At 36.3% G+C, this 26,334-nt stretch overlaps 2 protein-coding genes and 1 long non-coding RNA gene across 4 annotated transcripts; all 3 read left to right on the forward strand.

Annotated features, from left to right (window-relative positions):
• Window positions 1–786: 786 nt before the first annotated feature.
• On the forward strand, window positions 787–1,466 carry LOC104111294 (uncharacterized). The gene is made up of 2 exons (XM_009620970.1): window positions 787–993; window positions 1,140–1,466. The coding sequence occupies exons 1-2, from the start codon at window positions 787–789 to the stop codon at window positions 1,464–1,466; spliced, it is 534 nt and encodes a 177-aa protein (XP_009619265.1).
• A 6,581-nt stretch (window positions 1,467–8,047) lies between these two features.
• On the forward strand, window positions 8,048–8,629 carry LOC104111293 (uncharacterized). The gene has a single exon (XM_070189265.1). It carries the CDS (start codon window positions 8,048–8,050, stop codon window positions 8,627–8,629), a length of 582 nt encoding a protein of 193 aa, XP_070045366.1.
• An 8,633-nt stretch (window positions 8,630–17,262) lies between these two features.
• LOC104111291 (uncharacterized) lies at window positions 17,263–19,237 on the forward strand. 2 transcript variants are annotated; one of them, XR_689672.4, is made up of 3 exons: window positions 17,263–17,666; window positions 17,824–17,965; window positions 18,867–19,237. It is a non-coding gene; the product is annotated as an uncharacterized lncRNA (long non-coding RNA). The 2 variants fall into 2 exon arrangements; XR_689671.4 differs by having other exon boundaries at window positions 17,263–17,965.
• The last annotated feature ends 7,097 nt before the right edge of the window (window positions 19,238–26,334 follow it).

Below are 26,334 nucleotides of genomic sequence, written 5' to 3' on the forward strand. Positions count from 1 at the left end.
AAGAAAAAAGACTTTGGAATTTTTGAGAGGTCATCCTGCTGATTCCTATAGTCGCTTACTGAGTTATTTGTATATTCTGGAGAAGACTTATCCGGGGTCGGTAGTGAAATTGCAGAAGACTGAAGATGACTGTTTCTTGTATGCATTTGTTGCACTTAGTACGTCAATCAAAGGTTAGGAGCATTGTAGGCCAGTTGTAGTAGTCGATAGTACCTTCTTGAAGTCGGCATATAGGGTAATCATCCTAATAGCTAGCACAATGGATGCATTAATGTAGATTAATTGTAAAAATATTGTTATAAAGTTATTTCTGAAACTGTATTTTTTATATTTTCAAATTTTATTACTGTAATTGAATTTCTTTTTGCTACCTATGTGATGGGTAGCATATTACCACTAGCATACGTCATTGTTGATTCAGAAAATGACGCATCATGGAGGTGGTTGTTTGAGCAATTCAAACATGCATATGGCGAAAAACCAAATATGTGTGTTGTTTCAGACCGGAATGAGAGTATATTGAAGGCAACATCTACTCTTTATACCGCCATGCCACATTATGCTTGCATGTGGCATATTTAGACAAATGTAAGGTCAAAGTTCAAGAAAGGCCATCTAAAGTTAAGTGAATTGTACTTTGACACGGCACGATCATACACACTTGATGAATTTAATGAAAGAATATCATAGATTGAAGAGATCGACATACGTGTTAAAGCATACCTATACGATATTGGCTATCACATATTGTCTCGGGTATATGCTACGGTGAACAGAACATGAACGATGACATCAAACATTGCAGAGTCCTTGAATGCGGTAACCAAATATGCGAGAAAGCTGCCCGTAGTTGAACTATTAGAGTACATGAGGACTCTTCTTGAACGTTGGATTAATGAAAAGTTATTGAATACAAAGGATACGTTCACATACCTTGGGGGGAAATACAACAAAGAGTTGGAGGATAACTGGACATTATCGCAGAAGATGAGAGTAAGTTATGGACAATAACATCAGATCATTGATTTAATCAAACTAAATATATACATATAATTGTAGATATGTTGTTGTATAATTGTATTTATTTTGTCTTGTATCTGTTGTTGACAACTTGTTATGTGTTTGTAATGAAATTGTAGGTGAGGGCTTCAACAGATTACATCCATACTGTGATAGATGGTGTGAAGCGCTTCATTGTTTGCCTTCAAAACAAGAGATGTAGTTGTAGACAATTCCAGCTTGATGAACTTCCTTGTTCACATGCTTTGGCAGCTTTGAGGCACATGAACGAGTCTTATGAAAACTATTATTCTCTTTATTACACGAGGGAGAGCCTTCTGCAGACTTATGAAATACCAGTAGACCTGCTACATGATGAAAGCAAATGGAATGTGCCACAACATATAGCTGAAGAAGTTGTAATGCCACCTACTGGGAAATGGCAGTCAGGGAGACCTCAAAAATAAAGATACAAATCATATGATGAAGTAAATGCAAAGAAATACAAGGGTTCATGTGGTAACTGCGGACAAGAAGGGCATAACAAAAGATCTTGTAGGAATGCTCCCAAAAAAAAAAAAATTGATATAGTATTAAAAAAAAAAATTATTGAGTACTGTTGATGATAATCTGTCCTTTAAGATATATTGAGTTATATTTGTTATATTCTGGAGAATTATAGTTGTGGTGTAATTATGTTGCTAATTTGAATAAAAATTGTCTCATATGATGAATGTTTGGTAAACAGATTTCAATTCTTAATGCAATTGGTTTGTAGTTGTTTTGTTCAAAAACTGGGTTTATTTATTACTTTTAAGCTTTTCCTAACAACACTGCTAAAATTGAATAGATTCTATATTTTTGTATAGTAGTTGTAGACATAATTATAGTTATGCTGTAAAGAAATTATATAGTACCAATATCGAGATCAAGTACTAACAACTTTTAACCAAAACAAATGCCACAGATATTTTCTATTGTAAGTAGTAGAATTTTGGACAAAATAACAAAAAACAAAAAGTAAAACAATTGTAGCACAAATCTTCTATAAATTAATTCTAGATGACTTGTTCTTAATAAATAATTTTCTTACAACTTTAATACAATCCAGCTACAACTAAACACTTTAACTATAATTTTTCTACAGAAAAGGGTAACTAATTCTTTTTGTTCTAGACTCGTGTTCTCTCCCTCACAGCTGGTGCACCTTTTCTTCGTGCTAATTTGTCAGTCACCTCACTTTCACTAATTGCACCAAGCTCTTACTTTTTTCTAGCATAATCCCAAATGAGCGCTCCATGGCGTCTATGGTGTTGATCAATATCATAAAGGTCTTCCTTTGAAATTGATAGCTCTCCAATGCTGACATATTCTGCAAATATTGCCATGTATACACCACAGTCACTGCAAAAAATAATAGGAAAAAAGATTTAGCATTCAATGTAAAATACAATTGGTTAAATTGAAGGAAAAACAGTACATACAGTGATCCTTCTTTTTGATGGGGTATCTCACCGACCAACCACTAAATGTTAAGAGGGTCAGTAAAACCTTTTTCAATATATGCCTTTGTGTCTTGTAGTTGATGTCTGGATGCTTGCCATAGAAGCCGGTGCATGACAAGTAGAGGGGGATCATAATAGCAAACTTGTCGACAATAGATTCAACAAGTTTGTGATTTCGTGAATAGACCATAGAATCATAAACATATAGAACCCTATCGGTAATGTCAAACACAACCAACAACTAATGAAATTTCTCCACAATGTTTATGGGCATAATCATAAAATCAAATTTTTCCCATGCAATATTTGCAAGTAATCGGTACCCTAATATGTATTCAGATACGACGTCATGGGGTTTGACAACAGCAAGCTTCCTATCGGCAGGAGCATTAATGTACCTCTCATAAATTTGTTCAATTCTAGTCTTGAAGATACAGTGAGTGGTTGTAAACCGTATTTTATTTTCAGGACTATACTTTCCTCTTTTCCTCAAATAGAATAAAATAACATCAATGTGCTGTGAAAAACAGATTTCATTATTTCTCAATGCTGAATATAATTTAACTACAATTTTTAAATAAAAAATCTACAGATATCTAAAATAACAAAATACTACAGCTAATCATTAAATTCTGCCAAGGTATGAGTGTACCGTGTTGTTGAGGATTTGCCCGGGATGTGCCAAAGTATAAAACTAGTCCTTTTTATCAACTTTCTCCACTCCAAGATCAAACCACGGGTTGAGCTTGTTATCTTTTAAAGTATAAGGCGCATTATTCCTATTTAAAGATATAGCAAGTACAATTAATATGTAGTTTCAATTGAAAATCTATAAATTGTATGCACTCGATAATATAAAAAAAGTGTATAATCTAACCTCTTTGAAACTGTGCGGTACCTAAATATAACCACTTATTAAACTCTTTCAACAAGTCAGGATCAACATCGTCACCAATAACCTAGTAAATGGATGCTTGATATTGAAAATTGGAGGAGGTCCAACATAAATGCTTTCCCCAAAACTGAAATAAGGGAGAAAGAGGAATCTGGCATGCTTTCCATGAACCCTTGTTCTTCCTTGATGCACAAGGGTTGTTTTATCTTCATTAACCTCGCCGAACTTAACAAACTGTGAGAAGTTCTCTAGCAGCTCAAAATCATTAAGTGTTACTGCCCTTTTTCCAGACCTGGAGTCATTGTCCGAATCACCTATATTGATGAAGTCGACTGGCTCACCTACAAAATCAAAAACAAAAGAACAACATTGTATGTTGGTTGCATCTGAAATTTTGAAAAAACTGAAACTTATATGAAAGCTGTTGTTTTATTCCTACAATTATATTGTAATATATAATACTACTCAAATTTTCATTGCAATCGTCTCCTTGTTGTATAATATTTGCTTCTTGAATTGGAGATTGCAAATGCATAGTTTCTTTCTCCTCATTTAAATGCTCTCCTTGTATGCCAACTTTTGCATCATGTTTTGGAGAATGGTCATGCATAGTTTCCTTCTCTGCGACAACAAATGTGTACAACTTAATAAAATTGTAGATCATTTGTAGTAAATAGAAATAACACTGTAAATAAATTGTAGTTAATTTATTAAAATATTTTTCTGTAGCTGAAATGTAATATGTATTGTAAAATATGGATATAAAATGTACTAAATGCCTCTTGAAATGGGAAAGATAAGTCAACACCTACCGGGCATGATATAGGAATATTCTCCTCTTTTTGAATGTCAGACATGTGTCATGTATCTAAGACAATAATTAAAAATATAATGTAGATTATTTATTGATAATTTAGGCTATATGTAAATATAATTTAAAATATTTGTCATCATATTGTGTTAAAATTATTAAAATACATGTTTTATTGCTACTGTCCAACACTTGTTTAGCACTACTGCCATGATACTATTATTTGTTCTTTTCTTTATAATGCTCATCATTTTTCGCAGAACTGCCAGTAAACTGCAAGCAGAATTTGTTAGGCTATATACTTTATGAATGCTAATATAAACATAAACATGGTAAAAAAAGTTTTCCAAAATGAATATATTTTGAATGAAACCTTAGCATCAATGTTAGTATCCTGTTGACTTTTTATTGCCTGTAACACAGACTTGATAGAATCATTGAGTAGCACTCGAATGCTACTTAGTTCTTCAAAAACCTAAAGAACAAAAAATGCTTATAATGTATCTGACAATAAGAGGCTTACAAAAATATAAAGAAGACTAAAAATCAAGAATTAGGGATACCTCTTTCTTGAACAATCCAAGGTCTGAACCGACCTAAGTATTAAAATAGAAAGAGTTAAAGAAATTAAAGAAACCATCTAGGAATATCATCAGTTGTTACCTTATCAACATCTTTTCTTAATTTTTTTTAGTTGTTTTAGAATATCTTTCTTGTCATCTATTCCCGTTGCCTGCTTATTGCCAGATGAAGATGGAGCATTTGTCGGATGCTCGGCCTGCGTTTCAGTTTCTTCAAGGATGTATTCAAATTTATCTGGCAAAGTCATTCTAGAAAGCTCTTCTGGGGCTTCAATCATGTTGGTAAACTGAGTGAAATAAAAATATGAGGGACCTAGTCATCATATGTATAAAATGTGTAGATAATTTGTATTTATATTGTCCGTACCATAAAATTGTAGTCTAGTTGTGTTAAGTATGTCAATATTTTGAGATACCTTATACATAAGTGAAAAATATTTATCTTGATCCATGATGGTTTGATTATCCTCTCTTTCAATGCAGAAATCCATATCATGTCCTTACTAGCTGTCCAGTTAAGTATGCAGAAGATCGAATTACCAACTCTTGTAGCTATATCAGTGTTGAATGTAGAGCAACATTCATATAACCAGATTTGCATAGCGAGTGAAAAATCTCGAATGAGATAAAAATTCACAGAAGAGTTCAGCTTATGTCTAACAGACTGAAGCAATTGTGTATAAGCTTCGATACCCCATGCGAAATTCGCATACTGCCCCGAGTTCACCAAATAGAACCTAAAGTGGTCTATCAAACCATTATCTTTCTCTGAAGGACAAAGGAAGAATTCTATCATATAGATAATACACAACTTGACTGCATTCTCATCATTCACCCAACTACGGCTGGTTACAATTTGTTTCAAGTACGACTTCTCAACTTTTTCCTTGTTCGAAAAATAGCTCCTCATTATTTTACTGTCATACTTAGTTATGTAACCAAAGTTCGTTACTTCTGTAAAATATCTAAGCCCAGTGATAAGGGCAAACTCCCTCAACCTAAAGTTCAGCCTCTCACCCTTTATCTCTGCTGTAAAAAACTGAGAACCGGATGCGTTCAATTCATACTTCATGAGAGGGTGAATTGCCTGATTTTGGATACATATTTTGGGCATGCAAAGAAAGTGCCCAAAACATGTCTTCTTAAATAACTTTAACCCATTTTCAGACAATAACACCTTGATTTGGGCATGAACAGCAGGGTCGGATAATGTCTGAAACCTAGTGATGCCATAATTAAAATCATGTGGTGCAAAAAATATTCGATTCTATACCAAAAATAATAATAAGTTAATAAAACATGTTTAACGACCAAAACATAAAATAATAACAATTCTACTACACTTTATCTACAGCCAGAAATATATTAATACATTGCATACAAATAAGTTATAAAATTAGTAAATATATATAACAACTGAACTACATTGAAGCTACAAATGCACTGACAAATTTATGTTTAGAGCAAAAAAGTAGAAACTAATAACTAAACACAATATATACAATTTGTTTACAGAAAATGAAACTAACATCTATAAATAGAGCAAATAATAACCAATAAAACTAACTAAATCATGTAGTACATTCCCTAACAAAATTATTTCAAATAATATACGACAAATCTACAATTTCTAGGAAAATGCTGATAACCAATAATAAATATACAAAATGTAGACAAAATTTTTATAAATACAGAAAAATAAAAAATAGGTATCGTCATGAGAATGAAAACATATTTTGTAACTAAAAAAAAAAGAGCAAAAATTGTAAATACTAAAATTTTACCTACTCTAATGACTCTTGAGGTATGTTTCTAGGAGATTTTTGAACCTTTCCTTTTTGAAGGTTTGACAGTAGGAGAAACTTTAATTTTTTTTTTGCAGGTTTCGGGATAACTTCTTCTTCGACGAAATCATCATCACGAGCAATTTCTTTGCCCTTCCGCTTTACTGATTTAGCAGATGTCGAAACTTCACCAGCATCTCTGTCATGCTTGAGTTTTGTTCGCGCTTCTGCCCTAACTTCACGAGGGGAAAGCTTGGACTTTGTCTCTGATTTTGCATGTGTCGATTTCGCTATTTGTTTGGGTGAATCTTATGAGAAAACACTCAAATCAAAAGTAGGAATATCACTAACATTAGCTTTTTTAGGGTTATTCTTCGGAAATCCTTTCTTCTTCATCGTAAGGGTAGGAAAATTTTAAGATGTTACTGATTTCGTAGGTTTTTGAGAGAGAAATCAAAAAGTTTGAGAGGGATTATAAAAGATTTGTAAACAAAAATGGAAGAGAGCATTAATGGAGGGAGAGAGTATCAGAATGGTAAGGGGTATGGATAGAGAAACGTAGGGGGAGTGAGTTATGTACGTTAGCGAGATTACAAGAGTTAATTGATTCTCATGTAATTTCTAAAATATATATAATTCGTAAATTATATATGGCTATGTAATTAAATTGAAACTTGAGTAGGGAGAGGAATAAAGTTTCAAATAGTGTATAGAAAAATAAAAATACCTTTTGGTAAATAGCATCCATAGGTTATTTGCATTTTATCAAATAAAGCAAGATATAAACAATCCGGTCTGTATTACAACTCCATTAATCTTGAAATTGCAAGAATTGTGTTCATCATTCTAATCCCCATTGTCTTCGTCTCGAGAAGAACTTTAACGGGCTATGTATCTAAAATTTAATTGGAATTTAGATTACTTCAATTTTTGCATAAAAAGCAGCATATATATATATATATATATATATTTCATTAAAAAGAAACTTAGCTTTGAAAACTCGTAATTAGTTTTTATAATATTTGGTACTGGTGTGTGAAGATATTGTTGTTAGGGTTAACTAAATGTTGCTACGGAAAAATGAGTATTAATTCTAGATGGTGTAGGAATACTAGGAAACCTAAATTGTTAGAACTTCTGAAGTCAAATTCTACACAAATTAGGTTTTCCAATTTATACTGAGGATAGGTTTAACTTGCACTATTATATAAGAAGGGCCTATTTTCTTTGTCTTGCGATTATGCTTCAGCCTTTCTTCTGTTGATTTATTTATCAATAAATAGATCACAATATGTCGTCTTTCAAAAAACAATCAGAATTAGATAGAGTGAGCGACTTACCACTGGATCTGATAGCTTGCATCCTCGGGAAAATGCCTATTCGTGAAGCTGTACGAACCAGTGTTCTGACTAAAAAATGGAGATTTTACTACTACTACATTCCCCAGTTAGTATTTGATGACCACTTTAGCGATGAAGAAGAGAAGAAGGGATCTTTTTATTTCTAAGCCCATTACGTACTACTCTGTATTTGATGAAATTATCACCAAATCTCTTAAGCTTCATCCTGATCCTAGTGGATTAGAGAGTTTTGAATTATGCATTCCTTTTAAATATGCTTCAACAGCGATTCCTGATGTGAACAAATGGATACTCTATTTATCATCTTGGAGGAACAATATCAAGAAATTAACCTTAATCTACAATGAGGTATGGACCAGGGATGTTATGGATCGTCATAAGTTACCCACCTATTTCTTCTCTTTGCTAAATTTGACATCCTTGAAGCTCCAGAATGTTGTTCTTTCGCCACCGCCAGATTTTAAAGGCTTCCTTAATCTCGACGAATTTATACTTATTGGGGTTGGCTTTGCAGACAACTGTTTTGAAAGTTTTCTTTCCAGCTGCCTCCTTCTTACAAGGCCTGTGCTACATGGCTGCTCTGGCATTCATCATTTTAATATAAGTGGTTCTAATCTCAAGAGTTTGTCCGTTGAGGCGGACGATGATGAGTTCAAATCAATCTCCTTAGAGAAGGCTCCCAACTTGTCTTAAAGTTTCTGTTTCTCTAGATCATCAAACGGTTGCTATAACCAGTCCTCCTGATCTCATCATGTTTGTGCCCGGTAGCTCGCCTCAAGTCAAAATACTTCGTCTTGATGGAATGTTTCTGCACTACTTACCAGTTGATCCGGGTATGCTATCTTTAGAGATTCTTCAACTCAAAGGTGTAAACTTTATGGACTTCAATCAAACATCTGCTCTCCTCTGCTTGCTTGCAAGTGCTCTGAATTTGCAACAACTTCATATCGAGGCAGCTTCTACAAACAATCCAAACCAGGAACTACAAGTCTCTAGTTTTCTAAAACATCAGTTGGACTACAAAAGTTTTCCCCTTAGCAAACTTCACTTTGGCCAAATTAACCAAAATCTCGAGTTTTATTCCTGAGGATGAGTTTATCCGGTTCCTTCTCATTAGCTTGCCATCACTTGTGACAATGAGCATCGTGGTGCACCCACAAGTTCAAGCAAAAAAGGCATTGGATATGGCTACAAAGCTGCTCCAGTTTAGGCCACCATCAGCAGTGTCTATAGGATTGTCAATGGAACGGTGAACAGGATATCAAGAAAAAGGGTTGTAATATGTCATTTTTGTATTAATCCGGATGGAATCTGAAATTTATTGCTGAATATTACTGTATACGGTCGAAATAGATTTCGGCCTTCCTACGTTCGATCGAGTTCGAGTGTTAAGAAGTCGGAATGAGATTTTGGGAGTGAGCTCTGAGGTCGGTACTAATGAACCTCGAGCCCGAAGGTCGCTCGAGGAGGCGGCTCGATAATCCTATCGAGCCCGTGACCGAATCAATCCGCAAGGCCGCAAGGCACTGCTTCGAGGTCGGAAATGCGCGACGCCCATCTCGAAGGTCGAACTCGATCCAAGACCGAAGGGCCCGACCCAATAACGAGTTCGAGCTAGTATCGAGTTCACAAACAAGAGCCGTTGCAACCACACCAAGAGAGAGAATCTTGACGGGAATCAAGGAAGAGACAAGTCATCATAGGCCTTCCACTACATGTTTTATTTTATTGTATTTTGGTAATGACCCTCTTCTATAAAAGGGGAATCCTTGTAAGCTAGAGCAAGAAAAGAAAGGGAGAAGAAGATCACTTCTTATATTGATAGTTATCCCCTTGTGCTTGTTTTACTTATTCATTCTTTTCGCTTATTATTTTCATCCTCACAGTCAATGATACACATTCTTCCATTTTTCTATGCGATTTATATCGAATTGTATCACATATCCTTAGAACCATACACAAATCTAACGTTATCCGATTTTTTCGGTAAACAATTACTCCCTCTGTTTCAAAAAGATTATCATGTTTTGAATCGGTATGTAATTTAATAAAGAAATGTTGACTTTTAAGATTTGTAGTCTAAAATAAACCATATATATTTGTGTGCTTGTAAATCATTTTATTAAGGGTATAGTAGTAATTTTATAGTCAAATTGTTACCAAATATAGAAAGATGATATTATTTTTGGCACGAACTAAAAAAAAAAACCTGACAATCTTTTTTAAACGGAGGGAGTATATGTTAATCGTTAGTATTCAGAAAGAAATAGGGGACAACTGCAATGGTCTTTATACTTTCTTAATTTTCTTTCTAAATTTTCTGCATATTTTTGTACTTCCGTAATAGCTTCTGTTGCTAAGTGAAATAGTTCGTTCTTTATTAATCAAGATACGCAAGTAACGCAACATATGAACAATACCAATATGCTATGAATTTCTCGACGCCCTAATATGCTCTGCCATTTAACCAGTACATTCCTTTTTTTTTTTTTTTTTTTTAAAGTTTTGTTGATTTGTTGGTTGTAGGTTAAGTTGAATCAGTCGCTTGTGGATGCTTGGCTGTGCCTAGGTAACTGAATTTAGACGAAAATAAAGGAGCTTTAAATGGTGAGTAAACTTATCCGTAATTCCTTATCCATCGAACAGCCCCTAAGTAGAGCTGTCAAAATGGGCCGGTCCAGTCCAGCCCAACGCAAGCCTCTTGGGCTTTTAAATTTGGTGGGCTAGGCCGGCACGGTCCGCCATATGAATGGACCTTAAAATGGCCAGTCCAACCCAGCCCTAAGAGGGTCGCGGGCTAGGGCGGGCTGACCCTTCATTTTTAAAAAAAATGAATTTCTTTAAATCCTTAAATATTTTTTCGTGACATAATCGATTAATCATGTAAACAACTTCTGTTTGCGTACAAAAAGCTTGATATTTGACGAGGAATCTCGTAATTGAAATGCAAATTCTCTATATCTCTAGCTAAGGGTGGCATGTGGGCCGGTTAGGACCGAGACCGGTCTAGAACCGCAAGCCCACATGGGCGGTGGGCCTAAACGGTCCTAACCGGATAGGACCGGGACCGTGGGATGGTGGGCCGGGTAGTGGGCCGGTCTCATAGGCGAGGCCCGCTAGACCGGGACCGTTTGGGACCGGGACCGACGGAGAAGTGGGCCGGTTCAAGCGGTCCTAAACGGGCCCAACGGATAATTTTTTTTTAAAAAAAAATTTGACCGTTTGGCCATTTAAAAACTAGCCGTTTGGTCTGCCAAAATAACCGTTGGCTATTTGCAAAATAGCCATTTAACCCCCCAAATTTTGTTTTAACCCCAAACTTTTTATAATTACACTTTTTTCCTATTTTCAACTATAAATACCCCCTCATTCTTTTATTTTTCTCACAAAATCATCAATCTCTCTCTAATATTCTTCTATAATTGCTTACTTAATTGTTACAATTTGTGCAAAATTGTGAAGTTGGTGAATTGAAGTCTTCAACGATAATTATTTTTCAACAAGTTGTTCGTCAATTCGGTAAACTCGTTCCAACTCTTAAGTTTTAATATTATAGTTTTGTTTGTTTTATTTACTTTGCTTGATTAATTAAGATGGCTTATTCCTTAAAAACAATGTTTAATAAAAATAAGGAAAAATCCAAGAGTCGTGAATCTAGTGGTCAATCTGTTCTTCCTCCACTTTTTCCGGCTCCCCGGCCCAAACATGTTACCCGTCCTACACCTCCTATTCTTGATAGCGATAATAGTTTATTATAATTTACCGAGAGTCAATTTTGCCATAATATTGCACCCGGTGAACAATTAAACCATGAATATATGAATACTCTTTATGGTAATCCAACTATTGATGAAAATGATAATGAAGAAATAGATTTTGATGAAACACAATCGGATGACGATACACCCACTAGTCCTGCTCCTGAAGTTAACCCAATTAATAATAATCCAAATGATCTCCCGTCTAACCCTCCTGTTACTACCCCTACTTTTTCTAGACAACCTTCTAAACGGGCAGAAACATATCTTGTTTGGCCATTTTTTACTCAACTAAGAGAAAAAAATAGGGCTAAATATAAAACTTGTGGCAAAGAGTTAGTTTTTAAATATGTTGGAAGTTCGGGAGGGGAGGGGGGGAGGGGGGAAGTTTGACTAGACACATATTGCTACACCCTCAAGATAAAGCTAGATATTTTCGTATGAAAGCTTTGGCCGAGGGGACAAGTGCACCTAGTCAGGCTGACCTTAATACCGGGTCAAATCAATTTCAACCGGGAATTAATACTGTTACCGGTGGTATTTTATCTTATGATCCAAAAATAAATCGGGAAGAATTGGCAAAAATGGTTACTGTTATGTGCTTACCCTATAGTTTTCCTTCTAACCCTCACTTTGTGCATTATATTAGAAAAGTTTATAATCCTACTTATAAAGGTTTTCCTCGCACAACCGTAAAGAGTGATATTTATAAATATAAACATGAATATGAACAATATTTGCGCTATTTATTTACTCATATAAATTATCGTGTTGCTATTACAACTGATATTGGTAGAAGTGGTAATAACTGTGATTACCTTACTATTACCAGTCATTAGATTGATGAGGATTGGATAATGCAAAAGCGCATTATTGCTTATAGAATAATTAATTCACGTCACACATGGCAGTTTATTTCTAGCACGATTATGGATATTTGTAGATATTTTTGCATTAGTGATAAAATAATGTCAGTTTCAATGGATAATACTACTAGTAACACAAATGTTGTAGCCTTGCTTACCACTACACTAAGTCCTGCATTTAGTAACATTTTTCATGTTAGATGTATTTGTCATATTTACTATTTAATCGTGGGTGATGGTATGCGAATTTTAAATGTTGAAACTGAAAAGGTTAAAATGACTCTTAATTGGCTTTTTTTATTCAAACCGTAGAAGTAGACTTAGAGAATATTTTAAAAGATGCGATGAATTTGGCCTAAGAGAAAGAAAGGTTCCTAAACCTTGTCCAACTAGATGGAATTACATATATGAAAGTTTAGTTATTGCATATGAATATAGAAACCCCATAAACTCAACGTTTAATACTCATGTAAGTGATGATGATGAGCACCTTACAAATGCGGATTGGGCTAATGTTAAAATACTTGTAGATTTTTTAGAAAAATTTTATATTACTACAAATAAATTTTCTGGGCAATATTATCTTACTATTTCTAACTGTTTAGTTTATATTGCAGAACTTGCAAATTTGTTTGATCATTTTTCAGAGGGTGGGAAAATTTATCAACTTGCTATTGATTCCATGAGAAAAAAATTTAAAAAATATTTTTTCCTATTCCCCCTATTTATGGTGTTGCTGCATTGTTAAATCCTACTATGAAATTAGGAGGTCCTCAATTTTGGTATGAAACTGTTTATAATGGTTTAGAACTTGAAGATGAGGAGTTGTCTAAACTTGCGGATGCAATAGCCTCAATTAAAATAAATGTTCAAATTATTTATAATGCTTATCAAGTTGCATTAGATCATGCTAGACCAAATGTTCCAACTCCTTCTTCTTCTAGTTCTCAATCATCTAAAAGAACTGCGTGAGTAAGAGCACTTAGTGCTTGGGCACGGTTCAGGGGTTCTCAAGGTTCAAGTACTAGTGATTTTTCACAACTAAATGAGCTTGAAGTTTATTTGTCACAGGGAATTGAGGAAGTGAATCCCGACGGCTCCTTTAATATTTTGGAATGGTGGAAGGACAAAGAAAAATACTTTCCGATTCTTTCAAGGATGGCCCGAGATATTTTAACTATTCAAGCTTCAACAGTTGGCATCAGAGAGCACTTTCAGTCAAGCAAGACTTCAACTCGGTGATTATAGAGCGTCTATGAGGGAGAGCTTGGAAAAAATCAGTACTTTTCAGAGATTGGATCCGTTCGGAAAGAAGAAATTTTGGACTTGCTAAATCACAACCAGAGGTAGACGAAGCTTATGAAGAAATACTAGCTGAACTTGCAGAGGATGATGCTTCGCCTGGAAGCGGTGATGGCCAAGCTTCATTTCCGCCACCACCAACGAAAATTCCTCCGGACCTTGAAAGATTTATGAAATTTATAAGAGATACCATGTAAATTAATATGTAACTTGTATTTTGGTACATCTTGATTAGTTTTTCTTTCTTCTCAATGGTGGTATTAACACCTTGTTGTGCTCATTCCATAGGGGGGAGGAAGACTAAGAGGATATTGCCATAATTTTTTTAATGCTATAATAAAAATATAACGCATTGCTTTGAATATCTCTTTACAATATTTTTATCTTTTTATATATCTTAAACTATATATATATAGTATAATATATATATATATATATATATATATATATATATATATATATATATATATATATATATTATAACGCATTGCTTTGAATATCTCTTTACAATATTTTTGTCGTTAAATTTGAATTAAAAAATTTAGGTGATAATTTTATAATATAATTTACTAGGAATTGCCTTATATATTTTTATTACCATTTTTTTTCTCTAACTTGTATAAAAATAATTTAAAAAATAGAAAGTATCAGTTGGGCCAACTTGGGCCCGCTTAGGATTGTTTGGGCCCGCTCAGGTCCCGGACCGGTTCCAACAAGAAGCCCGCGAAGCCCAGGACCGCTTAGGATCGGCCCGCCTAGGACCGGCCCACTTAGGATCGGGCCCGCGAAGCCACTTAGGACCGGGCTCGGCCCACATGCCACCCATATCTCTAGCTCTTCTTTTTTAAAGTTACATGAATATTTTCTTAATACTTTTCTTTCATTTTTCTCAGATTCAGGGATTGCTTCAATAAGTTTATATGCTGAGGTTTTTTAATTTAGGATTAACATCATTTGCTGATTTCATCATTATAGTCCATAAAATTTTTAAAATTTCTGAAATTTATTAGCGGTCTATTTTTTTTTTTATGTATTTAAATTGATCTTTTTCTATACTGATGAGTAGTTTAAATATTAATAATATATTAAAGTAATCCAAACTTATCATTGGCCACATAAAGTAATATTTTCTTTTGAAAAAAGATTATTATTGGCCACCTAAAATTTTTCGAGTTCGTTATTAATTAAGCAAAAGAAAAATTAATTTTGTCATATTGCAATCATATCAAAAATCTAAATTCTAGTTGATATGGAATGGTAAATGAGCAATCTAGGGTTGGGGAATGAGGATTATAGTTAATAATTTTTTTTAGTTTTTACTTTTTTAAATATTAAATATTTAATAGTTAATTAATTTAAATTTAATTAATTTTTGGTCCATGGGCCGGACCAGGCCCATCCTCGATCAAGCCTCAAGGGCCAGCGGGCTGACTTGGGCCAGACTTATAAGCCTCAGTTTTAAATGGGTTCAAAAAATCCTGACCCAAGTCTACTAAGTAGCGGGCTGAATTGAGCTGTGAGGCCAAATCCATTTTGACGGAGTGATTTTTTCTAAACTAAAGGTGGATTAAGTGCAAAAATGAGTTTATCTCGAGCAATCTCAACTTATTTACGTAAATCAGGCCACCAAAAAAGAGTTTATCTCTGTAAGATGTCCAATAACTTTTAACTTGTTACGTAAATCAGGCCAGCCAGTCCCTATGGCTTTTAATTAATCCTCACTTCTGATTTATCCTATCATATAATAACCTAGTATTAGATTCTTTGACAACATTATATCACAATATTACTAATAGAAGGAACTGCATTATACACAAGAACCATTCCTACGCTGAAGCAACCAACAAGTGTATATGGATAGTCAAAGGAAGCCGCACCGGAGGCTCAAATATCACTGATAAAGATCTTTTGGGCAGATGTTTGAAGGGCACAATTCAACGCTCATGGTCAAACTAGCTCATAATTTTTTTTTGGCTTATTTATGTGTTTCGTAAAATTTAAAATGTTTATAAGCTAAGTGCTTATAAGTCAAAATAAGTCATAAGCTATATGTTGGTCACCCTTATCAAATTTCAGCTTATAAGCACTTTAATGTTATATGTTACTATTCTATCCCTAATATTATATCATAAGTTCTGAAATATACTTTATAAAATAATATTAATTCCGACCTTCTTCTTATCGTCATTCTTTCACCTTTTTCATGTCTTTTCTCCAAATTCAGTAACTATTCAAGTTTTGAAGCTTTTCTATGTCAAAAGCAAGTGAGAAAGCTGCTCGTTTATAAATCATTCTTCTTTCATCTTCTTTAACTTAAAGAAATTGTTTGCATTGTTTATTACATACCAAACTTTTGATTGCAACTCGTGATTATATTGCTGCGAATATTTATGATATTTGGATGTTTTAATTTAATTAACAGAAACAAGCTTTCATTAATTGCATATTTGTTATATACAAATATTTTATGTACTTTTTAAGTATGTTTTACTCACAAACTTTACTCAAAATATTAATTATTATATTAAAGATTATGATTGTTGTTTAACTTATCATAAAATAATTTATATTTATAAAAATCAATTTTGTGTTAAAAGTATAATGAGACATAAATTATTTTATTTGAATCAACTTTTAATTTAAAATCTTGTAAAAATTACGTTCTAGTAAATAACTTTAAGGGTGTTTAAGTTATTTCAACAGAAAAAAATACTTATCATTATTTTTTCCCAAACATTTATGCTGCTTATTATTAGTTTCATCACTTTTATCCAAACACATAACTACTTATTCATTAAATCAATTTCAGCACTTAAAAATACTTTTAAGCCATTAATACTTATCAACTACTTTTGATCAGCTAAGCCAAACGGACTCCTATGTCTTTTCTCGGAAGTTCATGTTTTAAAAAAAACAGTGGTGATGAAGTGAAAAGAAAAGGTAAAACCTTATCTATAGGTATTTACACCCAATCAATTAAAAACTGAATCATGTTACTTTATTGCCCCTGTGATTTGCGAAAGTGAACAAAAATGCCCTCCGTTTAAAGTTAAGGCTACTAATGCCCTTACCGTTAGTAATTTGGGCCATCAATGCCCTTTTCACTAACGGATCCTATTTTCTATTTGTTTTTTATTTTTCTATATATTAGAAGAGCTCAGGTTTCGACCTGTCAGTTTCATGTCTTTTTTGTAAAGCTCGAGGGTAATGTAGTCATTTTGTATCATTTCCTATCAATGTTATACGCGTGGCTTGATATGTCAAAAAAAAATTACGTGTAATTTATATGTGACTCCAGCTGTATTTTAAAAATTAACATATTAGATTTTCCATTACTGCATCTGAATACACGGCTTCTCCCTGTTTGTCTTCTCGCTCTCAAGTCTAGCTGCAGGTACTTTTTCTTTTCTCCTTTTTTCTTGGTTCTTCCTTCCCTTTGGGTCATTATTGTTAGCTTTGAAGTTTAATGGTTCCTGATATCTTCTCTCTCATTTTGTCATATTCTGAAGTTTAGTGGCTCTTGCAGGTTCTCTTCATCTGTTTCTTCTCTGATTTTTCCCAAATCCCTTTCCCTTCTCTTTTTTTATTTTGGGTTCTTTTCATGATTTTTAATTTTGCAATTGAATCGGGTGGAAAAACTTTATTTTTAAGCTCTAACCTTGCTGAGTTTTGAAATTCCGTGCTTTCCTGGGTGCTTCACGTACTTGTTAATTTTGCAATTTCAGGGCTGTTATATGTTGCGATACTTAATAACTGTTCATTTTATCACCCAGATAGTATAAATTTTATCACCCAGATAGTAAGGTATTTATATCATGCTACTCTTGATCTTCTTTTGTCTTTGTTTTATTCATCTAACTCTCATTGCCGCTTTGTAACTCTTTTTATTTTTTAGATGGTGTGTAGCTCTTTTTTCATAAAGTTCAATCTTTTATGGACTCTCTCGAATATGGGTCTGCAGATAAGTTAAACTGGAGAAGGAGCGCTAACAGACATAGAGGCGAAGAGGAACAGAGAAGGAGAAACATCACGAATACACATCCGTAATCTATATATGTAGTCCAGCAGAATCCACCTTTCCAGAAAGTTTTCACAAATTGAAGGTAATCAGGTTTAGAATTTGGGTTTGAGAATTGCCCTATGCTATGTTTATGCTTTGTGAATGATATCTTCTGCTAATTATAGTAGAGCTTAATTACCCCAATTTTTGCCACAAACAACAACAACAACCCAGTATAATCCACTAGTGGGGTCTGGGGAGGGTAGTGTTTATGCAGACCTTACCCCTACCATGAGGTAGAGAGGCTGTTTCCAATAGACCCTCGGCATACTTCCCTCCAAGAACTCCCCACCTTGCTCTTGGGGTGACTCGAACTTACAACCTTTTGATTAGAAGTAAAAGTTGCTTACCATCATAGCAACAACCCCTCTGATATTTGAATAATAGAAGTTTTGCAATAACGATACTTCCAATGCTTCATAAATTACTATGTTATTTCTTTCTGTAGAACATGGATTTGAGTTGATTTTCTTTCATTCAAAAGTAGAATTGGTTAGCGTAAAATTTGTGGTATCTGTGTAAGACAAACATAATACTTTGTGATGATTGTTAATTATTTTTTTTCCTTTGCGGGTAAACTGTCAAGTTTTAGACCATCCACTAAGGGAACTTTTGTTGGCCGACTCTATTATTTGAGTACTTATATCTAAGATGGAAATAGTTTTCCCTTCATGTAGGCAGCCGCAGGTCAACACTTGACTTGATACTGGAAAGAAAATTTTCACACGCAATGACTCTTTGTGGGTTTTTCCTAATGTGTGCTTAAAGCAATAGTGAAGATAAAGAAATTATTGCAAATATTTTGCTTATAGCTTTATCTTTAGAGCAATGTATTCCAAGTCTTTGGCCAATTTTATGACTCTATTTAGTATATTGAATCAAGAATCAGGTTTTTTTTATACGTTCTAACAATAATTTCGGTTAACTTTGTCTTACTTTTGCAGGTGGTATTTCCTATGATGACGTCCACACTCTAGAGGAGATATATTGTCTGTGTGAAAGTTAAACAAATGCAATTCAATACTTAGTCAACTAGAATATAATCTTAGGAATTCCTGTTGTTAAGAAAACTAATTAGATACTCTTCATTTTTCTGCAAAGGCTGCCTTGATTGACATTTCCATTCTATGGGAAAAACTTATGCCGGGCAATTAGGTATGATGTTTCTACAGAAAAGAACTTTATTAGTGTTGACTATGCTTAAGATAAGTTCACACATGAAATCTAAGTTCTGCTTTCATATTGTAGACTTGGAGCAGAAATTTAATCATCAAATATACAAAATTTAATCAAAAAGGACCATACAATTCTCAAATTTTTGGCATTTGCCCTAATGATTGAGGAGATTGGTGCTTTTAATTGGTTGTTCTCCAAGTGCCTTTTCCATGGCAGGAGAAGATCGATATAGTTAGAGTTTCAGTTTAAAAAAATAATATTATAAGATTGGTAGGGAGAATAAAGACAAATGGGAACTTACAGCTTTTGTAGGTTCTTGAATGGGGTCAAAATAATATTTTACCTGTACGTTGGTTTCTCCCCAACCACCTTTAAATTGAGTAATTTTGAATTAGTATAATATTCCATTGACAGAGAATATTAATCTTGGAATTAAATTAGAAGATTACCATCTCATTTGTGGTGTAGACTAACCCCCACATATTAAGGTTAGAAGTGATGTATTTCTTTATGCATAGAATATACAAAGCAGATAATACTGTTACGTCTTTTGAGTTTAATATGCTATAGAATCTTTTTAGATTGTCTATAGATGAGGTAGGTGGTTATGCAAGGTGATTAAATGGCTAGCAGCGAATGATATATAGAACACAAAAGGATTTTAAATGTGAACTGATTTGGTCTTTTAGACATATTGCCCGACAAAATAGAAAAATTAATATGAATGCACCGATAAGAATTTAGAAGCTCATATTAATCAGAATGAACATAGGAGCTCAGAAAACATTAGCACAAAAGGTAAAGGGAGTGTTCTGCAAATCTCCCTCAAATACATATTGTAACGATCTAAATATGTCCCCCAGTAGCATGTTTGTGGTTCTTCATTACTTCACACTGTTGGTTTGTTTTTGGAAAGAAACAGAAAATGCTTTCAAAGGAGTAGAACATCATTTCGACCTTTTCTTGATTTTTTCCCGTACTTTAGTGCAAAATAAATAGTATGAATCAAATGCTAGATTCTATTGGCGATGTCACAATTGAGGGAACCGCTTTCTTTTATCAATAGCTATAACCACAGTGTGCTTTTGCTTATTTACACCACACTGATGATTTGATTGGAGGATGGCATTGAATTCTACTGGTCTATGTCGGAATGGGGGATAGAACTAATAACACATTCTATGATGATGCGCTTCATATCATAATGAATAGTTATGAGATAACGGAAGTAAGAACTAATAGTTTGTTATATAACGGTGTAGCTCATGTGATAGAATATACAAAGCAGATAAAACTACCGAAAAATCAGATAACGTTAAATTTATGTATGGTTTTAAGGATACGTGATACCTTTTGATACAAAGATAGCAATACGAGTATTCTTGACTATGAGAATGAGAATAATGAACAGAAAGAATGAGTAAGATGAAATAAAACAAGCACAAGGAGATATCTTTGTATAAGAGAAAAGATCTTTTGTTCCACTCTATTTAATATCTCCATAGCTTACAAGGATCCCCCGTTTTATAATAGAGGGTCATTACTTTATTTAAAACAAAAAATAATAAAATAAAGCATATAGTGGATGACACATGATGATTTGTCTTTTCCTCGATTCCCGCCAAAATTCTCTCTTGGTGCGGTTGTAACGGCTCTTGTCTGTGAGCTCGATACTGGCTCGAACTCGTTACTGGGTCGAGCCCTTCGGTCTTGGCTTGAGTTCGACCTTCGGGATGGGCGTGGCGCATTTCCAACCTCGAAGCAATGCCTTGCAGATCGATTTGGTCACGGGCTCGATAAGATTATCGAGCCGACTCCTCGAGCAGCCTTCGGACTCGAGGCTCGTTTGTACTGTCTTCGGAGCTCACTCCCAAAATCTCACTCCAATTTCTTGCCACTCGAACTCGATCGAACGTAGGAAGGCCGAAATCTATTTCGACCGTATACAGATAGTCCCCTCGTTTCTCATGAGGGATGCGGTGGGAATCGATATGATTTTTGATGGTTCGATCGGGTTATAAGATGACGTTTTAACAGGGATCGATTATGACGTATGTGATAGCTGTCCCATCGATTTAGTCTTTCAAGGTATTTAATGCTTGTCAGATGGCGGTCGACCACCTCTGATATTGAACCGTCATAATGTGAGCCTATAAATAACCCTTCCATCTAACATTTACCACTTTTATGCCTTCACTCTTCTAATTTTTCTTATCTTTTCTCTCTATTTCGTCACTTGCAGAGCCATCTACACCAGAGTTTTGGTGTCATCAATTTTTCACTTTCCTTTTCCTTTCTTCCTCTCATATCAATGGCCAAAACTTCGAAAACTGTACCTCAGAAGGAGAAAGCTTCTTCTTCACAGCCATCCGGCGATAAGGCGCCGGTGGAACCGTCCACCTATGACTATGTTCCCGGCCCGTGTACTATGAAGATCGATTTTAAGGTTGAGAATCCTTCATCTGTTCCGGGTCGATGCGAGCACGTGCCGATGTACATGTGCTCTATAACGGAGGGTCATCTCGAGGCCGTTAGGAAAGACTGCAACTGGGGTTCCGAGGTTGTGTTGCAAATTCCATCCCCCGAAGAGAGCGTCATCACCCATGTGGAGGGATTTTTAAGTGTTTACACTTATCCCTTCACGTTGGGTCCCGTCGACCCGGTGATCATTGATTTTTGAAAAAGATATCAGGTCACCCTCGGTCAAATTCATCCCTCTTTATGGCGTATGGTAATCCTACTTCGCGTTTTCTCCATCAAAGCCGGGGGGCTGGATTTTTCCTTGAATCACTTCATACGATTGTATCGGCCTCAAATCTTTCGAGGACTAATCAGACTTCATCGTCGGGCATCGAAGGCTTTGATGTCGAGCATCGACGAAGACAAGGATCGGGGTTGGATAGGCCGTTATATTCGGGTGAGGATTCGTGACCTTATTCCGGAAGAGAAGATGCCATTCCCCGAGGAATGAAATTTCAACCGTAAGTGGTTCTCATAAGACGTTGCTTTTCGTATCTTTTTTCGATTTTTTCTGATGTCTTTCTCCGATATACAGCTGCCCCTTGGATGCCACAAGCGGTACCCGACCTCGAGGATTGGGTTCGGAAGTTAGCCTCGACTTTCTCTTATGCCGAACGCGCTTGGTGTGATTTGGCAAAAGGTAGATGGGAGGCCAAGAATCATGGTAAGGTTTTACTTCTCGTTTACTTCGAAGTGTTCTTTGTGCTCCATTCGTTACCGATTTCCTTTCATGCAGGTATAACCAATAATGCCGCTTTGAGGCCTTCGAGCGGTGAAGAAGGAACCAAGTCCCCGGTACCGAAACCGGGGTAAGATAAGAAGCGAAAAGCTGCCTCTCGATCAGAGGACCTCAAGCCCAAAACTCAAAGGGTGAGGAGGAAGGCAATTGCTCTTCCGATTGACTCGGTCCAACGACTGAGAGAAGAAGAAGAAGAAGAAGAAGAAGAAGAAGAAGAAGAAGAAGAAGAAGAAGAAGATGCCTCGGCTTTGGTGATCTGATCTGCGAAAGCTATCGAGGTCACCAGAGCTCCTGAGCCAATGGCGGCTGTACCGGTCGGGGTCGGTCTTGGAATCACGAGTCTTGATCGAAGCGCCCTGAGGGATTCTCTTGGGGCTATGACAGTGGGTCATTCGCCTTCCCTTCCAACCTTTTCTGAGGAGGCGTTAAAGGAAGCTCGAGAATTGAAGACCCCCGATATGGGCGGAGGCTCTAGTGTAGGGGACCCTTTTCGGGATTGCTTTACTGGAGTCGATGATGCTTCCGATATTGGTGACGCTTATCTTCTACTAGAAGAGGCCCAACGTTTCATTACTCGGGTAATAATTTTACTATACTTGGTTTCTTTGTTCTTTTCCAAACTTGACTTGTGTTCTTTCCCTACTGTGCAGGCCATTAATAGGTTTCGAGTCGACCTTAGCAGTGTGAGGTCGAGCTTCAGAAGGTCTCGGGGGAGAGAGATGCCCTGCGGCTTCTTTGCAGCCAAAAGGACGAGGCTATAAAGGACCTCCAAGCGGATTTGGCTAAGGTTCGTGAAGAAGAGGCTGAACTCAATAAGCAGGTGAGCCTCGTTCTGTTAAAGTATGGGCTTGACTCAACTGTGGAAGTTAACCCTTCGTTGTCTGAGCTGCAGCAAAAGGTTGGAAAGATCGAGTTACTTCGGGAAGAAGTTGATCAAATCAAAGCTAAATGTAATCGGTGGAAGGAGACTATAGACCGCCTGGCTGCGGAAAAAGAAACCATTTTGACCAAATTATTATCGGCCGATGTTCAACTTCGAAGCGTCAAGCAAAAGGGTTTGGCTCAAGCTAAGAGGATCGAGGAGCTTGAAGCACGACTTGCTGAGGCCAGGGCAGAGGTTGAGTCATCAAAAGTTATGGCGGATAAGTCCATTGCCGTGTATCAGGCTGATGCCGAGGCTGCTTAGATAGAGGCACGAGAGGCGGCGGATACTGCCGACACTCGAGCGCATTCAGTTGCCGAACTTGCTAAATGTAGGTCTCGGAGGGAGACCCTCGAGGAGATACACGCTCGAGGTTTCGACCTTACTGAAGAGATAAAAAAAGGCTAAAGAGCTCGAAGCTGAAGCTGAAGTCTTGGCTTCTGATGGAGATGATGATCATGATGACGGTAGCAAGAGCGGATCCGAGGACGGGGAAGAGCCTGACAGAGAAGCAAACGCCCCTGAGGATGACCAGGAAGCTTAGTTCTTAATTTTTTACGTTTGTAATCAATCATGTAGACAATTTTGTATATAGACAATTTGGCTGACTTGCTTCTGTTTCGTGAAGACTTTATACGTGCCTTACAAATGTTTTCACAAGGATTTTAACAATTTAATCAAATTTGGACTTCGTAGTCTCTATGATTGATTGTTTTTTTAGACTCGAAGTGACGTAGCCCTTAGGCTTACTAGTTGATTCAATGATTCGAACTCGAAGAAATATAGCCCGTAGGCATAATGGTCGAGCGAGTGCTTGCTCGAACTCGTAATAAAAGTAACCCATAGGATTAGTCGTCGAGTGAATAATTCGAACTTGAAATGAAGGTAGCCCGTAGTCTTAGTTGTCGAGTGATTGATTCGAACTTGAAGTAATGTAGCTCGTAGGCGTAATGGTCGAGTGAGTGCTCGCTCGAACTCGAAATGCAAGTAGCCTGTAGGCTTATTAGTCGTTGAGTGAATGATTCGAACTCGAAGTAAAGTAGCCCGTAGGCGTAATGGTCGAGCGAGTGCTTGCTCGAACTCGTAATAAAAGTAGCCCATAGGCTTAATCGTCGAGTGAATGATTCGAACTTGAAATGAAGGTAGCCCGTAGGCTTAGTTGTCGAGTGATTGATTCGAACTCGAAGTAATGTAGCCCGTTGGCGTAATGGTCTAGTGAGTGCTCGCTCAAACTCAAAATGCAAGTAGCCTGTAGGCTTATTAGTCACTGAGTTAATGATTCGAACTCGAAGTAAAGTAGCCCGTAGGCGTAATGGTCGAGTGAGTGCTTGCTCGAACTCGAAATAAAAGTAGCCCATAGGCTTAGTCGCCGAGTGAATGATTCGAACTCGAAGTAATGTAGACCGTATGCGTAATGGTCGAGTGAGTGCTCGCTCGAACTCAAAATGCAAGTAGCCTGTAGGCTTATTAGTCATTGAGTGATTGATTCGAACTCGAAGTAATATAGCCCGTAGGCGTAATGGTCCAGTGAGTGCTTGCTCGAACTTGAAATAAAAGTAGTCCGCAGGCTCAGTCGTCGAGTGAATGATTCGAACTCGAAGTAATGTAGCCCGTAGGCGTAATGGTCGAGTGAGTGCCTGCTCGAACTCGAAATGAAGGTAGCCCGTAGGCTTAGTTGTCGAGTGATTGATTCAAACTCGAAGTAATGTAGCCCGTAGGCGTAATGGTCGAGTGAGTGCTTGCTCGAACTCGTAATAATAGTAGCCCATAGACTTAGTCGTCGAGTGAATGATTCGAACTCGAAGAAATATAGCCCCTAGGCGTAATGGACGAGTGCTTGCTTGCTTGAACTCGTAATAAAAGTAGCCCATAGGCTTAGTCGTCGAGTTTATCTTAATTCTGATTGCATAATAAATCTCCAAATAGAGGAATTTTTCTTGGATATAAGATATCGGTAAAGAGGAGGACTTTCTTTACAAGTCATTATACATGTGTTCATGTTTTACGTCTGGGTTCGGGCCAACTACATGAGCATGGTTCGTTTTGACCATTTTGGCTGTTACAACTTTTCCTACTGGAACCTCGTTGTAGCGAATTAACTTTCTTGCATCAGAACTTGATATATTTGAGGGCTAATGCCCCCCAGTATTCGAGTTTGATTGTACAAAGGCCTCGGATACTGTTGTAAGTGCAGCACGATCATTGGTTGCCTCATTAAAAACCTTGCCGAAAAAATCATTTGGGATAAAACCGGTCTAAGGAAAAAAGAGTGCAACGCGTGCTTTCAAGCGAAGGATCCATCTTAGCTCTTGTTCGGACTTCGGCAGGGGTCAGTTTTGAAATGTAAATGAATATGGAAGGGTCGTACCTTAGCAGTAGTATCATTTTAGATGTGACACATTCCAACTGCTTGATAGTTGTTTGCCGTTTATAATGCAGAGCCTGTACGATCCCTTTCCGACGTTCTCGAGAACCTGATATAGTCCTTCCCAATTTGGTCCTAGTTTTCCTTCGTTCGGATTTTGGGTATTGATGGTGACTTTTCTTAACACTAAGTCCCCGAGATTGAAATGGCGGAGCTTGGTTCTTCGATTATAATATCTTTCGATTCGTTGCTTTTGGGTGGCCAATTGGACGAGAGCAGCTTCTTGTCTTTCATCCAATAATTCGAGGCTGGTATTCATAGCCTCGTTATTTGATTCTTCCACCGTGAATCAAAATCTGGTACTGGGTTCACTGATTTCGACTGGTATCAATGCTTCAGACCCATATACTAAGGAGACTGGGGTCGCCCCCGTACTGGATTTTGACGTTGTCCGATATGCCCAAAGGACTTCAGGTAGGATTTCTCTCCATTTTCCTTTAGCGTCGTTCAACCTCTTCTTTAGGTTTTGAATGATAGTTTTGTTCATTGATTCAGCCTGTCCGTTCCTACTGGGGTGGTATGGTGTTGATAGTATCCTTTTTATTTTGTGATCTTTAAAGAATTTTGTTATTTTGCTGCCAATAAATTATTTCCCATTGTCACATACTATTTCGGTGGGTATCCCGAATC

The sequence above is a fragment of the Nicotiana tomentosiformis genome, chromosome 11 (genome assembly GCF_000390325.3).
Source record: "Nicotiana tomentosiformis chromosome 11, ASM39032v3, whole genome shotgun sequence".
Lineage (NCBI taxonomy): Eukaryota > Viridiplantae > Streptophyta > Magnoliopsida > Solanales > Solanaceae > Nicotiana > Nicotiana tomentosiformis.